This window comes from Anas acuta, chromosome 3 (genome assembly GCF_963932015.1).
Source record: "Anas acuta chromosome 3, bAnaAcu1.1, whole genome shotgun sequence".
Lineage (NCBI taxonomy): Eukaryota > Metazoa > Chordata > Aves > Anseriformes > Anatidae > Anas > Anas acuta.
In genome coordinates, this window is record NC_088981.1 from 6,574,873 (window position 1) to 6,592,612 (window position 17,740).

At 42.8% G+C, this 17,740-nt stretch overlaps 1 protein-coding gene across 1 annotated transcript in view; it reads left to right on the plus strand.

Moving 5' to 3' along the window:
• The window catches only part of PCSK2 (proprotein convertase subtilisin/kexin type 2), a 103,128-nt gene extending 85,650 nt beyond the window's left edge, over positions 1-17,478 (plus strand). Inside the window, exons 9-12 of the mRNA XM_068675449.1 lie at positions 6,267-6,482; positions 7,790-7,890; positions 10,442-10,669; positions 15,259-17,478. Of these exons, the coding sequence (XP_068531550.1) occupies positions 6,267-6,482; positions 7,790-7,890; positions 10,442-10,669; positions 15,259-15,745 (1,032 nt within the window). The 3' untranslated portion in view covers positions 15,746-17,478. The remainder of the gene's footprint in view (positions 1-6,266; positions 6,483-7,789; positions 7,891-10,441; positions 10,670-15,258) is intronic.
• Positions 17,479-17,740: the final 262 nt, after the last annotated feature.

Consider the following 17,740-nt stretch of genomic DNA (forward strand, 5'->3'; position numbering starts at 1 on the left):
CTTCCATTTCAGAGAAGGGGGAGTGAGTCTGTAGTAGCCTTTTATAAATAGGGCTGGCTGGAGCAATGCTGTGTGATTTACATAGCCCTTGTCTGACCTGTGCTTCCCTATCCTGGGGACCAGACAACTTGGGGTAAGGGGGGCACAGAGAGACAGTAAACGGCATCTCAGTGGTTGCACAACTCTCTTAATTCTCTTAATTATGGACTTCTGTTCTCTGGTGCCTTATATCCAGAATTATATCAGCAGACATCTAATACTGTAAGCTAAGGTAGAGGTAACTAGCGCAAGAACTAATTCCACCCATGCTTTATGGGTACATCCTGTCTTTAATGCAATACCCAGAAAACATTTCTTTCTTGCTACTTTATGAGTTCAGTATTTCCAGCTTCAGCAATAGAAATTTAAAGCAGTAAAAGGAAGTTATCAAGCTAAGCTGGTCTCTATCTATTGCATTTTTATGATGTAGGCTTTTATATTAGTAGGTTGCAAGGAGTTGCTCATGGACGGAATTAATTTCTTGAGACTTTGCCAGCTCAACCAGAATACATAAGCCATGATCCATTTGTGCATGTGCTGGTGAAAGTGTTATTGCTTCCATAATATGGTTCTACCTAAGAAAATGCTGCATGAGTATAAATTGCCAAGGGAACAATATTAAGAATTTATAGTCTCATCATGGCTCTGTAATTGGGCTCACCAATGAAGGAAGAAAGGACAGCTTTAAAAATGAAATATTTCTCACTTGCCTCCAGTCAAGGCCACGCACATTGCGTTTGTGTTTGAAATACGTTGAGGATAGCATGCTATCGAAGTATATACAGTTAGATGCCTCTAACTTTATTTTATTGGCAGACAAGCGAGGATAGGGGAATTAGTTTATGATACGGCAGCCTCTGATTACTCCATTTCTAAGGAAGCCTTACAAGCTTCTTTATACATTGGGAGCCCTTTACTATCATATTGCTATTGTGTCTGGGAATCTAACCACATTATAGCCCCACATGAGTATATCGTATCTGTTTGGTATTCTGAAGCTGCCCCATTTATCAGGTGGGAGGGTTTTTCAGGCTCTGGTAAAACAGCCTGACCAGCTTTTCTGACCTCATGGTGGGATACACCACCTCTCAATGTGTACATGGTCCAGGTTTGGAGTTCTGTCCGTGGCCGTCTGCTTTCCTGCCATGGGTTGGGGAACAGCCATGCCTCTCTGGGGACAGGACAGGAGCAAATCCCAAGTGCCACTGATTTCTGTTGTGATACTGTCTGCTTCAGGGTTGCCTTGGTCACCTGAGGACCTTGGCTCTTGTATCATTTGTGCTTCATGTGTTCCTACAACAGGGTTAAATATTGCCCTTCACAAAGACTCAATGACTTTAATGTCAAGAGCAGAAAGCTGCTGTATTGCAGTAGCGTGGGCCTACATGGACTAAGTTCCAAATGTGAATAGTCTTTATTGACATGTAAATTAATGTTTTTCTAAGGAAACAAGATGCTAATTTAGCCTCAAAATGTAGATTTTACTGTCTCACTGCCCCCAGGCATGTTTTCTGCCTAATCTGTGTGCCACAGCTCAGCAGCCATGTGCCTTTGCCTTTCAGCAAGGCTGGGAACCTTTGCACGGCACTGCAAGAACCACAGGTGAAACGGTGAGGCCAGGAAGCATCACAAACACTGGGAAGTCTGCGCAGAGAGACCAGCACTGCTGCTGGTGGAAAGTAAATTGTATGTTTAAAATCTTTTTCCTACTGAAAGTCTAGCTCAGAACTACTGAAGAGAGGATGGGATTGTTTTTTACCTATGTTAGCAGCACCAGAATTATGCCTGCAGAACTGCTGGACAAGATCTATGCATTATCACTTGTGGTACACAGCCCAGGATCCAACAAAAAGGCATGTCTAGTTTAGGCCAAGCCAGAGCATTTCGCTCGAAGTATTTTGCTTATTTTCACAGCTTTCTTGCTTGCTTTACTGAAACTGATCAAATTTAAGTCAGAGAGTAAATTTTAAAGGGAAAGAATAAATGTTTGAGCAGGCTGATTTATTTTATTTTTTATTAAAAGTTTTTTTTCTCAACATTTTTCAAGTTCCCTCCCCATTTCCCTGCTGTCTCTCTTCACCAAAACTGGATTTTTCCATTTGTTTCTCTTGGATAACAGAAGTCTATCCAGTCTCAACAGTAATTTAGGCAGAGAAAATTGCTCAAGCATTATTTTTAGCCAAAGGAAGTATTAACATTTGCACAATTAATTGGGGGTTGGTGGATGGGAGTTTAGTACTCTTCTGTGACCTAATAAAGACTGGAGTAAATTACATAAAGCATTTTGTTAGGGTTTGGCAATTACAGGGCCCAGTTCTTTGACAATCTGATACGCAACAGTCTTTTGTACTTGGGTGATTATTACTTGACCCAATTAGTTTTAGAAGTCTGCTAGGAGAAACCAGTCAGCCAGCTACTGAAGTCAACAAAACATGAGATGAAAGCACGAGGAAGCCTGACTGAAACACAGCTCCAAGCAGCCGTCCTCTGCGTAACAGCCGAGTGTGTGGCCACGAAGAGGGAGAAGGGGAGGAAGAAGCTGCCAGAACAGCCTGTCCTCCCTCCTCACTGAACACCCGGGGGTGAGGCAGACCAGCCAAGGGCCACCAGCAGCAGCAGCCAGTTCATGCAGGATGGCCCTGCTGCAGTTCTGTCTGCACGGCACTCCGTGATGCGTGGCAGGCCTCTGTGCCGTGTTTTCATGCTTGTCCTGCTTGGAAACTTAGTGCTGATCCCAATCCGTGACTGATGATCAGGCTAAAGAGAAGGGTCTGCATCAGAAACATGCCATAAAGACCACAATGTTCCTTCCATCCAGTTTCAGCAACGCCAGAGGCCAGGCTCTGGATGAAGCGAATGAGAGGAGCCAAAGCAGAGTCTGTGCCCTGTTAGAGGCCCAGCTGTTACTCACATGAGCGCTTGTAGCCTTGACAGGAGAGGTCAGGAAAGCTGGAGGAGATCTATTTGTCAAATACCACCAGTATTTATCTGGAAAGTGTGATCCAGGAATGAAAACTTTGAGAAACACTGGTTTAGGCTCTTGCCCAGCAAGCATGACGAATGAACACAATAACAAGGGAAAAAAGAGTCCAAGATGTACCTCATGTTAAAATGAATTAGCCTGCAGTCCCCTGCCAGCTCACTTTTGCAAGATAATCAAGTAAAGATGTTTTACTGGGATTAAGCTCTTCAAAAGATGAGAAAATGGGCAATAAAGTTTCACAGGGATATTTTTTTGTCAGTAGCACCGTATCCCACAAAGAGCGCTGGAAATAGAAAGCCTGCTGTTTCTGCAGAGAGTGCTTCTCAGAACTGTCTGCGACTTTCCAAGCATTTAGCCTTGCCCGGGATTTAGTTCTGGCTTAGTACAAGTTGAGGTGTGGGCCTCTTTTGGGCTGCTCCTCGATGCAGTGAGATCCATTTTCAGCTCTGAGCGTGATTACAGCTTCAGATGGCTCAGAAGTGTGACTGCCTGCTCTGCATTGATCTGGAGGGAAATGAGCAGGTTTTAACAGGATTCTGGAGGAACGATTCTCTTTAAAATGTATCTTATCTTGCAGCCTCCCCTCTTCTTCCTAAATCTTCCTGCAGACTCCCTCTGGTGTTTCTACCATACATCACTGGCACCTTCTCCAGTCGTTTTTGGTCTAAATGTACAGCAGCTGAAGTTGAGTGACACCACTGACACTTTCGAGGTTCATTTAAGGTTGAGATACAAATAGGAGCTTTCAGCTGGCTTTAAACGTGACACATAATTGACCCCACCGAGATTTTTCTGGTTTAGACAAATACCATCCAGAGAATTGATAATTCACTTGCCCTGAAACCGTGTATTTCTGCTTTGTACTTGGAACAATGCTTAAGGACAGGCAACAAACAGTTTGCCTGTGCAAGCTATCCAACTCCTGCGGGTCTGGCAGTGGGAAATGTAAGCAAACAAGTCCTAAGCATTATTGCAAATATATATTGCACATGGGCTGCCATCGGCTTAGTCCAGTAGCGTTTGATTGCTTCTCTTTCCAGTCCTTCCTGGCTAAGAGGGAAATGAAATTGAAATTAGAATATTAAGAGGTAAATTACTTTCTTTTTTTTTTTTTTTTTAAAAAAAAAAAAACAAACAAAACCCAAAACAAACAACAACAACAAAAAAACACTAAGCCATGCTCGTGGATGTGACGGCTCTAGAATGATATCCCAAGACGGTTCTCCCATGACACTAATTGCATGCATAAAACCTGCCCCCCGCTCAAGCCTAAATTTCAGTTTCTCTCTGGATTCCACCTGACCCCTCCAACATCTGTTTTGCCTGTTTTCTTCCATCAACCCCAGCCCTGGGGGGTAATGCTTTGGCACTTTTGGCAGCATGGGGCAATATGCCAGGCAGGGCCAAGTCTGCTTTCCTATGCTGAATGTGGCAGAGGCTAACTGCCAGGCACCAAACTATTTCTGTGAATTTATGGCATGAAAGTGGCGTGTTTCATCTCCCTTCTTCCCTGGAAAGAAAGAGTTGTTAAAGAACGGGTCCACAACATGCCAAATGTCCTGTTCCTGGCACTTGCAGCCACCTGCTTTCTGTGCTGGGCAGCAGCCTGCCTTTTGGGGACAGACGGAAATGTGCTCCAGCTGCCCCTGAGGCTGTCCAAAAGACACAGATGGTGGCAAGGTGCTGTGATGGGGGCTGTGACGGCAAGCTTGTGATGTAGCCTGGGAAGCAAGTCCAGAGACCACATTTGGGCCCTGTAAGATAACAGCAGTCAGAGCGTGAGATGGGATATATAAAAAGGGGGAAAAAGTCATAACTGTTTTCCTTATGCAGGGTGTTTTGTTTGTTTGTTTTGCTTTTTTTTTTATAATTTGCTGGAATTGCTTTGTTTTTATGTATTTTTGCAACAGTGTCCTCTTGCCTTAGAACACAAATGATTGATCTCAGATCTTTGTGGGAGTTCTCAGGCTGATTTCAGAAGGCTTTTTCATAGTTATCATCTTTATTATGAAAATCTCTGTCCTGAGATGTTATGTACCCCAGTGGCAGCAAACCTGCTGTGCAATTCAATGGATTATAATGCGATTCACTAACATGCTTGAAATAATGAGGTTGCTCTGTTCAGTGGGGTATGATGAAAAATAGAGGCTACTGCTGGGAGCTCAGATTTGATTTAAATTCCTTGCAGAAAAAGTTCCCTATTAAAATACCCTCGCAAGTTGCTATGTTTGTGTATTCCTTAATTTCCATCTCTTGCTGGACAACGAAGAGGCCAGAAGATATTTTTTCTCATTTTCTGCCCAACGTGTAAACAGAGTGTTAAATTGAGGCCTTGCACCCTTGTGATGCTATTGGAAGTAAACATTGGATTACATTAGTCAAAACACAGGGAGAAAAACTGTGGCTGTGCTGGAATTGGTGGGGGCCCCGAGCCTTGCTTTCAGTGGCACTGATCTTTTCCCAAGTATTGGGCTTCTCAGGTCCTGCACTCTTCCAGGCAGCCTCTACCTCTGTCTTAGTATGGGATGAGAAGGAGCTTGGTTGATCCCTTCCCACTTCTTCTTTATCTGAAGGTAAGGAAGAGGACACAAATGCCTTTCCTTTAACCAACAGAGATTTTATAGCTGCCCTTCAACTTCGGTCTCTCCCATCCATCCCTGGACTTTGCAGTGGTTTCAGTAGGCTGTCTTTCTCTAGATGATTCATACGATCTCATAACTTTATTTTCTACTCAGTGGTAGAAGCTGGTTTGCCAGAAAAACAGCTCTGAGTCAATGATACCTATGGAGAAAAATCTATTGAGAGGAAAAGGTGCCAGTTTTGCAGGGTTTTTTAGCCATTGCCCAAACCTAATTGGATTTTACAAACCTAGTGCCTGAGATGACCTATATCCCTTTTAAAAGAACACCTTCCTCATAGCACTTAGGCCTTGACATAAGTGCTAATGAATCCATAAAATGTCTTAGCATTTGGCACAGAAGCCTTCAGGGCATCAAGAAAAACAGGAGATAAATGGAAACGCTCTGTGTGCATGAAGTTGCACAGTTGGCTGTGGCTGCCAGTTAACTAGATTTAATAACCTGTAGAAGTCCATTTTATTTCAGCTTAAGCTTGATCTATATTTTATTTGGACCAGTTTTCTCCTTTAGAGATGCCTAGCGTCACAATTAAATGTGCTGTTCAAAGTGGGTGCTGTTTCCTATTTGCAATTTAACCTAAAAGTGTCAATTTTCCCTTTTCACAGGGCCGGGGTGGGAAAGGAAGCATCTATGTCTGGGCTTCTGGAGATGGGGGCAGCTACGATGACTGTAACTGTGATGGTTATGCATCAAGCATGTGGACAATCTCCATCAATTCCGCTATAAATGATGGACGGACAGCTCTGTATGATGAAAGCTGCTCTTCAACCCTAGCCTCCACCTTTAGTAATGGGAGGAAGAGAAATCCGGAGGCTGGTGTGGTGAGTCCAGATATTATTGTCCTGTTGCTGCTGTCTTTTTGCACTCCCACGACCCATTACAACCCTGTCAGCTTTGGAGCAGCAGATGGTCCTTTGTTGAGATGGATATTTTCTCATCTGCAGTACGTGATCATGCCAGGACTGTCAGCTGAGGAGATGTGGGATTAACATTGAGGACAGCAATGATCTTCGGTATCTTAGAGCTTCATATTGTTGATGCTTTATCAGAAACCTGATTTAAAAGTTCAATTGCCCTCTTTCCAGAAGACAGTGTGATAAAGGGTCTCTGTAAAAATCTAAATGAAAAGCATTGACATCTGAAATCATCCTTAATTGTGCTGGCAGAGCAGTCACGAACCAGACTTCTGCTGCACTGGAAGCTGCACAGAGCAGACAGACACTCAGTCACCTACAGAGGAAACGTGGAGGTTTAGATTACTCTCAGAGGTACACTCTCACAGGGAGAGCAGTGTGGAGAATCATGCTCAAGTCCTTTTAGGGGCCGTAGTTACTACTGGAAAACAGGCAGCGTTTGAGTGTAACTGAGATTCTCTTCCACTGTACTGATCACTGCTCTTCAGCACCTCCACACTAGCAAGGACATAGTCCAATTCAGAGTGACAAATGGAAGGGTGGTAACTCAAGGTCAGCCCTTGCCAAAGGCAGCTATACATTTTGCGTGGCCTGTCTCAAACCCCAGAGACTTTGTCCACTGCAGCATCCTAAAGGCCCATGTGCAGCAGCAGAAGAAAAAATACTGTTTTCTGTCGTGGTATCAGCACTGTGCTGGGGTCAGATGGAACGATCTGTGGCACCTTTTTAATTTAATCACCAGAAAATTCACTTGTAAGGTTTCCCTCAGGTCTTTCGTAGTGATTAATCTGCACAGAAGGTAGCAACCTGTTACTGGTCCTGGCTTTGGACTTGCACTAATGTTAGCCATCTCAGTGCTGTTAACAATTCTAGTTTCCAACTTGCATGATAACCACGGGGAAATGTAAAGGCTTTGGTTAAACCATGTTTAAAGGAATTAAATGATATCCATATAAGTGTATGAGTCCTAAGCGACAATGAACATTGTTTTCCTACATCGTAATTTATTCTTGCATTCCCACCTTCTGTAACTGTCTCTCACCGTGTTTTCAAATTTATACACAAGTCTAAAGAAGAAAACAGATCCTGGGAACAAATACACAATTCATCTGAAGGACAAGGACACAAACTCCACTTTCTGTGTTTTTCTGGGTCTGTAGCTGCAAGGACAATGGCCTAGCTGGTTTCATTAATTAAGTCTAATATCATTGCAGGCTACCACAGACTTGTATGGCAACTGCACCCTGCGTCACTCAGGAACGTCTGCAGCTGCCCCTGAAGCAGCCGGAGTGTTCGCCTTGGCCCTGGAGGCTAAGTATGCTGTTAAGAAATTCCTTGTGAGCTCTAGAGAGGAGGGGGCCCAGGGTTTGTTTAACGTTGTTCATCGTGTAAGCTGGCTGTGGCACAGCCGGTAGAACAAGCAGCTGACAAGCTGCCTGAAACAGCAGAGACACGGCTGGTAACTTACAGATGGAGCTACAGCCCTGCCAGAGCCTTACACCAGGCGTCTATGTTCTGGCTGACTTCCCTCTGCCCATCCTCTACATCCACAGCTTCCAGGGGTTTGTCTTCTCCCTGTCTGAGGGACGGGTTGTGTTTCTCCACATGCCCAGTGGGGAATGCCCAGCTTACAAAAATGTACGAACGTATCTGTTGGAGTTCATTGTGTTCCTCGTGCTGCCTGCAATGACAGATGCTGAGGGGCGACAATACCAAACGGGGATTAAGAGTGATCTTTCACCAAGCAGTTTTGGCAATCAGTTGTTTGGAAAGGGAGCAGTCAGCCTATCCTGTTTTAACAGCCTCGAGCAGATTTATCCTTCTTGAATTTGTCCAATTCTTTTTCATATTGTCTGTGTATTTGGCACCTGTATCATCCAGTGGCAATCAATTCCACAGTAATAATATTTTTTGGCAGCAGTGAGGAATGCTTCCTTTGTTGATTCTCACCCCATCGCTGGCAATTTGCTTTTGTGCTACATAATTGCTGCGTTATGTGAGAGAATAAATGTCCATTGTCCATTTACCTTCTCCATGCTATTCACGACATTGGAGACCTCTTGTTCATCATCTTTTTTAATGATGAGGAAAAGGTTTTCTTAAAATAACCTACACCAGCTTTTTACTTTGTGTTAAGCCGTTTTATGAAGTGAGACAACATTTGCTCAGCTATACAGCTTCAGTTGCTGTAATCTTGGCACAAACTGAACACTGTGTACATAGGTTTCTTCAGCTGAATGTAGAAGAATGAAGATTTAGCAGAGGAGACAAGGTTTATACCGTTAGCAGAGCAATTGTGCTCAGAACGTGACTTGGACCAAGTCTCATTTTTCAGGTTTTATGCACATCAAACAAACATGCCAGGTGTTCAACTTCGGATGATCAATCCTTGTATTATCAAATCTATTTAGTGGGACAGCCACAGGGTAATAAATTAACATGGTCATAAAAATATGAAGACTTAATGAATTTTCCGACCACTGCATGTTTAACCTGGACTACTACCCTGTTATCTCAGTGCTAACTATCACTCCTCTTCTTTTGGGCTGTCCATGAAGACCTTAATAAATCTTGCCAAACAAGCAGAAATCACAAGTAAAAATTAGTCTAACTTTTAGTCTGAAATTGGTTCTCTAGCCTTTGCTGAGAAGACAGAAAAGAAAAAGACAAAGAACTGTCAGTGTCTCCTCTCTCCTTCCAGCCTGACTCTATTGCTCCTCTGCTGTGCTGTGCAGGGTTTCCCTGGATGAGTTGCAGTGCCCTTGGCAGGGGTGGCTAACTATTTCCCTCTTGCCTGCAATGTTTCCCAGCTCATATATATCTGACTGTCTCTGAAAACTAGCTCATCTGTGAAGTGGAAAGTACAGTTTTAAGACACAGAGCAACTCTTAAAGGGTTTCACTAAGAATGATGCAAGTGATCTCTGGTTTTCAGCTACCTTGTGTCACCTCAAAGAAATTAAAGGAATTGGCTATTCTGGTGTATGTTCAGCATGCGCACATGCTTATTACTTGGTGCACAGAAAGCTGAAAAACCGATCCTTTGGGGCTGATGGTTTGAATCAGACACATGTTGTAATTTGAAAGACACATTGTAATGTTGAAAGAATTCATCATAAAACACCTGGAATAGCTTTAGTTATGTAGAATTACAATGTCAGTGCTAAAGCTTCCAGTTAATTAGTATTAATTCCAGCTTGCAAGTGCCCTTCCTGTCATCATAATCACTGCAAATCTAGGAAGACAAGAGCTGATGATGAAGGATGACCATGGAATCTAGACAAACGTAACCGCCTCCATCCGTGCTAGTATATCACCGGTGACAAACCTCCATCATACCTCACAGTGCAAACCCACAGCCCCCCACAGCCCATAACCCATATTCACAGTCTGCTGAAATTAGCAAGACTTCGTTGTTATAGCTCGCCATCTTTATCTGATCAGAGCTTCTCTGGGTGACCTTTGGAAGGTCCATGGGGAAAGCAGGAGGAGCAGGCAAGGAAAAGAGGGCAAGATCTAAGAGGAAGGTTAGACTAAACTGTGTCATCATCCTTTTCTTTTTGTGTTATTTTCGTCTCCTATAATATCCCTCCCATTTTATTAGCTTAAAAATTGCACGATAGATATTTAACATGTAGTTGAAAGCAGTTGCTGTCAGAAATGACTTTGTAATTTTGGGGAAGTGCTACACAATTAAAACCTATTCTTCTTCCCACTGAAATCATCAGAAGCTTGTTATTGATATGTATGTAGAAACAATTTATGTGTGACTCACAGAAGCAATTTTTACCAAAGGGCCTACTCCAACATACTGCGTTTCTTTAATATCTGTGGATACTGTACTGTTGACATGCTACTCTTCCACAGCTTGGATCTGACATGGAGAGACATGCAGCATCTGACAGTCCTCACCTCCAAAAGGAACCAGCTTCACGATGAAGTTCATCAGTGGCGCAGAAATGGCGTTGGGCTGGAATTCAACCACTTGTTTGGCTACGGTGTCCTAGATGCAGGAGCGATGGTTAAGATGGCAAAAGACTGGAAGACCGTTCCCGAGCGATTCCACTGTGTTGGGGGGTCAATACAGGAGCCTGAGTAAGTGCATAGTCTAGTGTTTGTGGTTCATCTCTTGCCAGCACCGGAGAGACTGCAGGCAGGCAAATATCTTGACAAAGAACAAGATAATCAGAGAAACACAATGAACACTTTATTCTAAGAAAACTTAACATTATAAGTAGCATTGCAGATATTTCAGTAAGCTGATAAAATGAATGACATGATCTTTCAATTCCTGGCTTGCTGGAGGAAAACTGGGCGCATAGGACAGCTGATCTGTAGCGTCACTGTGAGTGCCAGTAGTGCTAATAGCAGCATCCATTTCTCCTAAGTACTTACAGGTGTGTTTGTGCCACAGTTTGTGTCAATAAACAGCCTGTGCATGAGGGAAAACCCGAGAAGCTGGCACCGTAAATTACATAAACTGCTGCCACATGAAATATCCATCAGCCAGGTCATATCTCCTTGTGACCTATTCCAGTAGACAGTTTTATCTCCAGAAGACTGAAACAGTCATCTACAGGTAGCAGTGATTCAGTTTCAACATTACCTCATTTAACTGTGTTTGGTTTATGTTCTTCAAATCATTAATGCAGGCTAGGTAGTCAAATTATTTTCTGATTACCTTTGTGTGCTAAAGTGAATGAGTCAACAAGTGAATGAATTAATACTAATTAACTACAACAGCTATAGTTCAATTTAATTGTTTGAAATACTAACCTAATAGTGGCCAATTTATGTCTTGAACATTTGAAATTTGACGTTTCAGTGCCATTTTTGAAAGCATCATTATTCTATTGGAAGAAGAAATCAAATCTAAATGCTGCCCTAGTAGATAGCTCCGCCAGGAAAAGACTAAGTTCACTCCCAACCCCCAGATGGGTTTGTATTTGCAGGATCCAAGGTTCTCCAGGTGAAATCTGAGTTTTAATTGACATGGCCTACATGTGCTTACAGGTAGGAGACAAATGAGAGGGTGCTGAAGCTAAATTTGAGCTCTCTCTAGTTTATTCCTAATTTAAGTGCCGACTGATGATGTTTGCGAAGACAAGGCATTTCATTTATCTCAGTGTGGCCCCATTTTTAGAAATGGAGATCACGCTAGAGGGAGAATTTCATTATGAAGGTTTGACTGCATGCATTAGGCAGTATGGTTGAGGCTTGCTGGGAACAGACGGAACCAGAGCTGGGCAGTAAGCAGTACTGTACTCAGTCTGCCTTCGCTTTTCTGTCCCATTTCCACTGTTGATTGGAGTACTGGATAGAAAAGGTCGTGGCATGTTCCGAAGAGCTGCTTTCCCTGGGTGATGGCAGAGCATTTCCTCTGTCCCAAATACCTGGCGCTGCGGTATGGCTCCCCTAGAACTGTGGCTGCCCCAAAAACTCAAGTTGAGCAGTACACTGGCTTGTATTGGTGTCTTTTGAGAGCAGCGCCTAGAAGAGCACAGACATAGGTAAGGATGAGATTTTAAAAGTGTACAACAGCAGCGAAGTTATTCCAACCAAGTCAGTCCCTGCTGAAACCTCCTAATGATACTGCAGTAAAGGCTTAAGTGTGCACTTGGTATAGGTGAGCCCCTATATGTGATACATCTATACAATAATGGTGCTGCTATAGTATTTATGTCTGCCCAAGCAAATGACAGCAGATAATGAACATGATTTGCAAATTTACATCTTTTGAACTGCACTGTAAATAAAACTGTTGAAGTTTTAGTATCTCCAGAGATTTTCTGGAAATAAAAACTCCATTTTTGCCATAAACAATTGATTTATTTTTTCAGTTTGGTCTTGCGGCAGCAACATTTGCTATATGTATTCTGTATGTATTTATATAGCTAAATATATTTGTATATATAAATGTATATTTTCCCTATATACTTGGGTAGGTGAATAGTGGCAGAGAGGTGTGTGCCACAGCAGCACTGTTGATTGGCAGAAGCAGGGCAGGAAATTACCTACAGCCTGGAACATGCAGAGTGCTGGAGGAATCAGTACAGAAAATGCAGTATGTCTCTGCTGCCTGCAGAATCACTTGTTAGCAACGGGAGCTTTCCCTGAGAAGGGATTTTTGTTGGGTCGGCAAAAAGAAAAAAAAAAAAAAAAAAAGGACAAACCTTATGATTGTGGCTGGCCCAGTGAAATACAAAGATGATTAAATCAGTGATAGCTCATTAGCTGTGGAACAGAGGCACAGGAGCGAGCTTCTGGGAGGCAGTTAGCTCCCCCTGCTTATCTCTGAAGCTGGGTCCTATGCTCCATGTGAAGGCAAACACACACGGCACAACTGGGCAGCGGTACCCAAGGGTGGAAAACTCATCTTCTGCTCCTTTTGTGGCTCGCTCCCCCACCCCCTTGTTTTTTTAGTTTCTTTTGGGAAATTCACCTGGCCTAGAGTAATTATTGCAGTGAAGCAGAGAGCACTGTATTCTAGTTAATAGGAAAGGGGCAAAAGGAGCAAGCCTTTTCTCATGTGTTTCAGTGAGCTAACTTTGCACTGCAGCCCTCATAAAGATGGAGAGAAGCTGTTGGGCTGTCTGCAAAGCAGATGGAGTGGTAACACTGCACGTTCTCCTATTTGTTTGATATTTTGTTGTTGATAGATAGAAAAGACTCGCGCCGTGGGGTCCTCTTTCATTCACTGCAGGAGATACAAAGCACTTATCACAATTCTCAGAATGAAGCATTGTTTAACAACGCGCTGTCCCTTGTGTGAGATAGCTGTGAGACGATGCCAACTCAGATTGTTTTGAGGATGCTGCTTCCCATGCAGAGAAATTTCAAGCATATGGCAACTGTGAGATTACATCCTTCACCTCTGGCTGGCATGTAGTGCAATATTCTTGTGATGCAGGACACAAAATGTATCTTGAGGGTATTGTACTGATGTGTTCAAATACTTTAGCTATACAGTATTTACGTTAAACCAGCTTCTGCAACAGGGCATCCTTAAATTCAGAACAACACCTTTTGTTTCTTTTCAGTGTAAGGTAAGTGTTTACATGCCTTGAAGATCTGGGTGTGAATGTCTTTTTATGCTGCAAGTATTCCCAAGAAGCCTATATCCTATGAAAGCAAAGCTGAGACAGGCCTGAGCTAATTAGCAATGCACTGAGCAATACCCGGAGCTCCCCTCAGGAAGAACAGAATTCCTGGAAATTAGGCTTGAATGAAACACTCACTGCTCTCTTAAGACTTCACTATTTCAGTAGCAAAGGGAAGGGTTTGATTTATACTCAAATTTCTTTTGAAAAGAAGGTGTTCCATTAACACAGTCTGGCCGGTGTACCTTAAAAGGGGACACCCTTTTAGAAAGGGACACTCTTCCTCATTTTACTGCAAAACCTAGGTTTTGCACAGAGACGCCATGAGCATCAGGAGTGGTAGTAAAATGTCACTGGAGTAATTGAAGTACGTGGGCCAGGCACCAGCATCCTCAGGGCTGTGCAGGGCCCTGAGAAGGGCTGCCCAGATCTCAGCTGCAAGAGCTGGGAAGGCATCGGAGCAATGTGCTCTCCCCCAGCACACTCTCGCCTCTCCTGGCAGTGCTGGAGGCGTGCTGGGGCGATGCTGCTGCCTGCCCAGCACGTGGGGAGCCCTGAGCACAGGCCGGGGTAATGATGGTCCTTTCAAGAATGGCACTCACCCTGCTGACAGCTGCTGCTGAGACCGTTCATTCATTCCCAGCTGCGACTCCACAGAGCGGGCAGGAGGCAGCCTGATGCTCTTTGCAAGGGAGCTGCCAGGCCGTGTATCCTCCGTGCCTGCAGCTCGCCAGCAAAGGAGCTCGGTGTGTTGATGTCAGGGGTCTGCCTTCTGCTGGGTGACAGAGTCCTTGCACAATAAACGTTGCAGGACTGAGCCTATGTGCCATCTGGGGATCTGGTGTGCTTCTTGGTACAATTCTTCTGTCCACCCTCACATGGACAATGGTACTTCACTGAGTTCACCTTCCTCAGGGCTGACTTATTACAACCAGGAGATTTGTGACTCAAGGTTTAGCACTCTGGGAGCTCAGGGAACAAGCGCGACCTTTTCTCCTGTGTGTTCCTGTATGGGAGCAGTTTAAGGACAGCGATCTTCATGGAAAAAAATATTTTCCAAATGAGCTGGAAGTAGGATCCAACCTTAGAGTCAGTTTCCAAATCAGAGAAAGGATCCAAACTTGAATATGACTGCACTGAAAATCCATGCAGCTGGCTCTTGTGACTCCAGAGTCATTTGCTGCCGTCTTTTAAGGTGACTGACACAACCACCCGCGGCTCATTAATCGGCCATAGACGTAATTGTGCAATTACCCAATATAGCAGTGATTGGTAGAGGCAGCTATTAAATATATGTTAGCATTTCTCAAATAGCAGCATATGCTTCTTAATTGTATTCCTTCTCTCACTGTGTAGGTGTACATTTCATAATGTATTTCCAAATTACAGTTTTAATACCATTTTCTAAAATGAGAGTATTTTCTTTCTGGCTAAGTTTGCAGCTATTATTTCCTTACCTTTCCATGTATTAATAAGGAAGCTAGTACAGGTTTTTCTGTGAGGCACCAGAACAGTGGTTTTAGAATAAGTCATGCCATGCTGCATATATCCTTTTCATTTGCTTCATTATCTTTTGACCTGCAGAAAGATACCACCAAGTGGCAAGCTGCTCCTCACACTTACAACTGATGCTTGTGAGGGGAAGGAAAATTTTGTCCGTTACCTTGAACACGTCCAAGCAGTAATAACTGTGAATTCAACTAGGCGAGGAGACCTCAACATCAACATGACCTCGCCGATGGGAACAAAATCCATTCTACTGAGCCGGCGTCCCAGGGATGACGACTCCAAGGTGGGTTTTGACAAATGGCCTTTCATGACCACACACACTTGGGGAGAAGACCCCCGAGGCACCTGGGTCCTAGAGATTGGGTTTGTCGGCGGTGTGCCACAGCGGGGCGTGCTGAAGGAGTGGACACTGATGCTGCATGGGACCCAGAGCGCACCCTATATAGACCAAATAGTAAAAGATTATCAGTCCAAACTGGCCATGTCCAAGAAGGAAGAGCTGGAAGAAGAATTAGACGAAGCAGTGGAGAGAAGCCTGAAGAGTATACTGAGCAAGAACTAGTCTGTTCTGCATGATGGTGTCTTTCCTTTCCCAGATCCCTCTATTCACCTTTCTACTATCCAAACCTCTGTGTTAGACATATTACAATGATCGTCTCTGTAGCCAAATTATCACACTTTCTTGATTTTAAAGTCTTATATCTTGTCAATAATTATTTTAATTACCACTGAAGCAATCATTTTTTTACTCTAAACCACGAATATATTGTCCCCCACCAAATACTATGTACAGTTTGTGACTGTAAATGATTTTTCTTCTGTGTCATACAAATAGGTAATACCTGCAAACATGTTTATGGCTTTTCCCTTCATATTTTTGTGATACATGTTGTTTGTATTAAAAAAAAAAAAAAAGAAAGAGTGAATTTTAACATTGGCAGTTGGTGATAATGGGTGCATTTAAAAAAAATATTGTGAGAGAGGGAATCACAAAGAGTTTGGTTGGCTGGAGAGGTCTTTGAATGTCTAGCAGCTCCTTTTGCATCATGGACTTCAGTGGGACTTTCCCCCTGGGTTCAACCAAAGTAGCACTAGACCCTATAAAAAGAAATAATCCACAGATGTAGAAAAATTACCCATCCAATTTGCAGAACCTAATTCTTCTCAGAGCATTCTTTAGTATATACACTTACACGACATACACACTAGCACTTCAGCTGCAGAATGGTTCAACAAGCATGCAATAAGGAAGGCCAGGTGATGCTAAAGCCAGGTGACAAGAAGTGCATTGCAAACAGGGTCAGGGCATTCTAGAAGCACAAATTTCAAGAGCTTTTTTTGTTTCTTTTTTGTTTAGTTTACTTTTGGCTTTTGTTTATAAAGTTGGCAATTTAAATCAATATACCATCTTACAGCAGCATAAGCACATAGGGAAAGCACAGACCCCTGTTTTCTGGGGTTTGCAAACCTGGCTGTCAGTAAATTGCTGTGGGAAAATTTGAAGTATGCAGCTTCAGTCCCAGAGCAATTTTTTATTCAGATTTCATTAAAAAGAAAAAAAAAAAGAAAAAAGTTATTTTTGTGTTATACAAATATATTTAAGGAGAAAAATATGCCTACATTATTTACATGTAATGCAGAGTTGGCCTTCTTGGGAAATAAAATGTAGTATGTTTGGGAAGATTTGTCAGTAATCATTGCTCTTTGGCATTTAAAGAGTCAGTCCCATCTTCACTTCTCATATGTGAGTAAATTCAGTCTCTCCTGCCCATGGAGTCTGCTCTGGCTGTTGCCACAAGACATAACGTTCCCTCAAGGGGGATTCCTCATGCTAACAACCACTACATGTTCTCAGGTGTGAGATCCCAATTTGAACGTTTGAATAATAAAGGGTCTTGATTTTGCAAATGCTTAGGCACTCACAGTAAAATCCGTGAACCTACTCAAATACTAATTTTAAGCAGGTGCTTAAGATGTTTGAGGATCCAAGATCTACTTTTTAGCAGTGACTGGTTTCAGAGTTTTATTATGTATTTTTAATATACAGAGTATTCATCTAAAGTGTTTTAATAAGAGTTTTCCTGGGTAATCAGGTGCATTGTGGTAGAAACGTATTCAGTAAGTAAATATTTATCTAACAAATCAAAAATGCAACCCAAAGGTTATATGGTGCATACATTTAATTGAAGAATGTATAATTTATTCTGTTATTTCAAGTGAATATCCATCTTTTATCCTTTCACAAGGCCTGTTCTTTCCTTCACAAATCCAAATGCAAATAAACAGCTCAACCTACTTGAAGTCTATGTGAATTACATTGTAAACCCAAGACAAGCAGCCTCACACCTTTCACAGGTTCTTTGTTACATGCAGCAGTCCGTTAAGACAACGGAGTCACATTTGGATAAATGGTATTTCAGCAGGAGATGAATCAGGCACTGCGTGATTTTATTTTAAAAATGCTCTTAGTTATTTGTTCAAACACATTATAGTGCCAACTATGTTCAACGTGGTGATTTAGAAATTACCCGAAGGACAAGACAGGCCTACTTCAAAC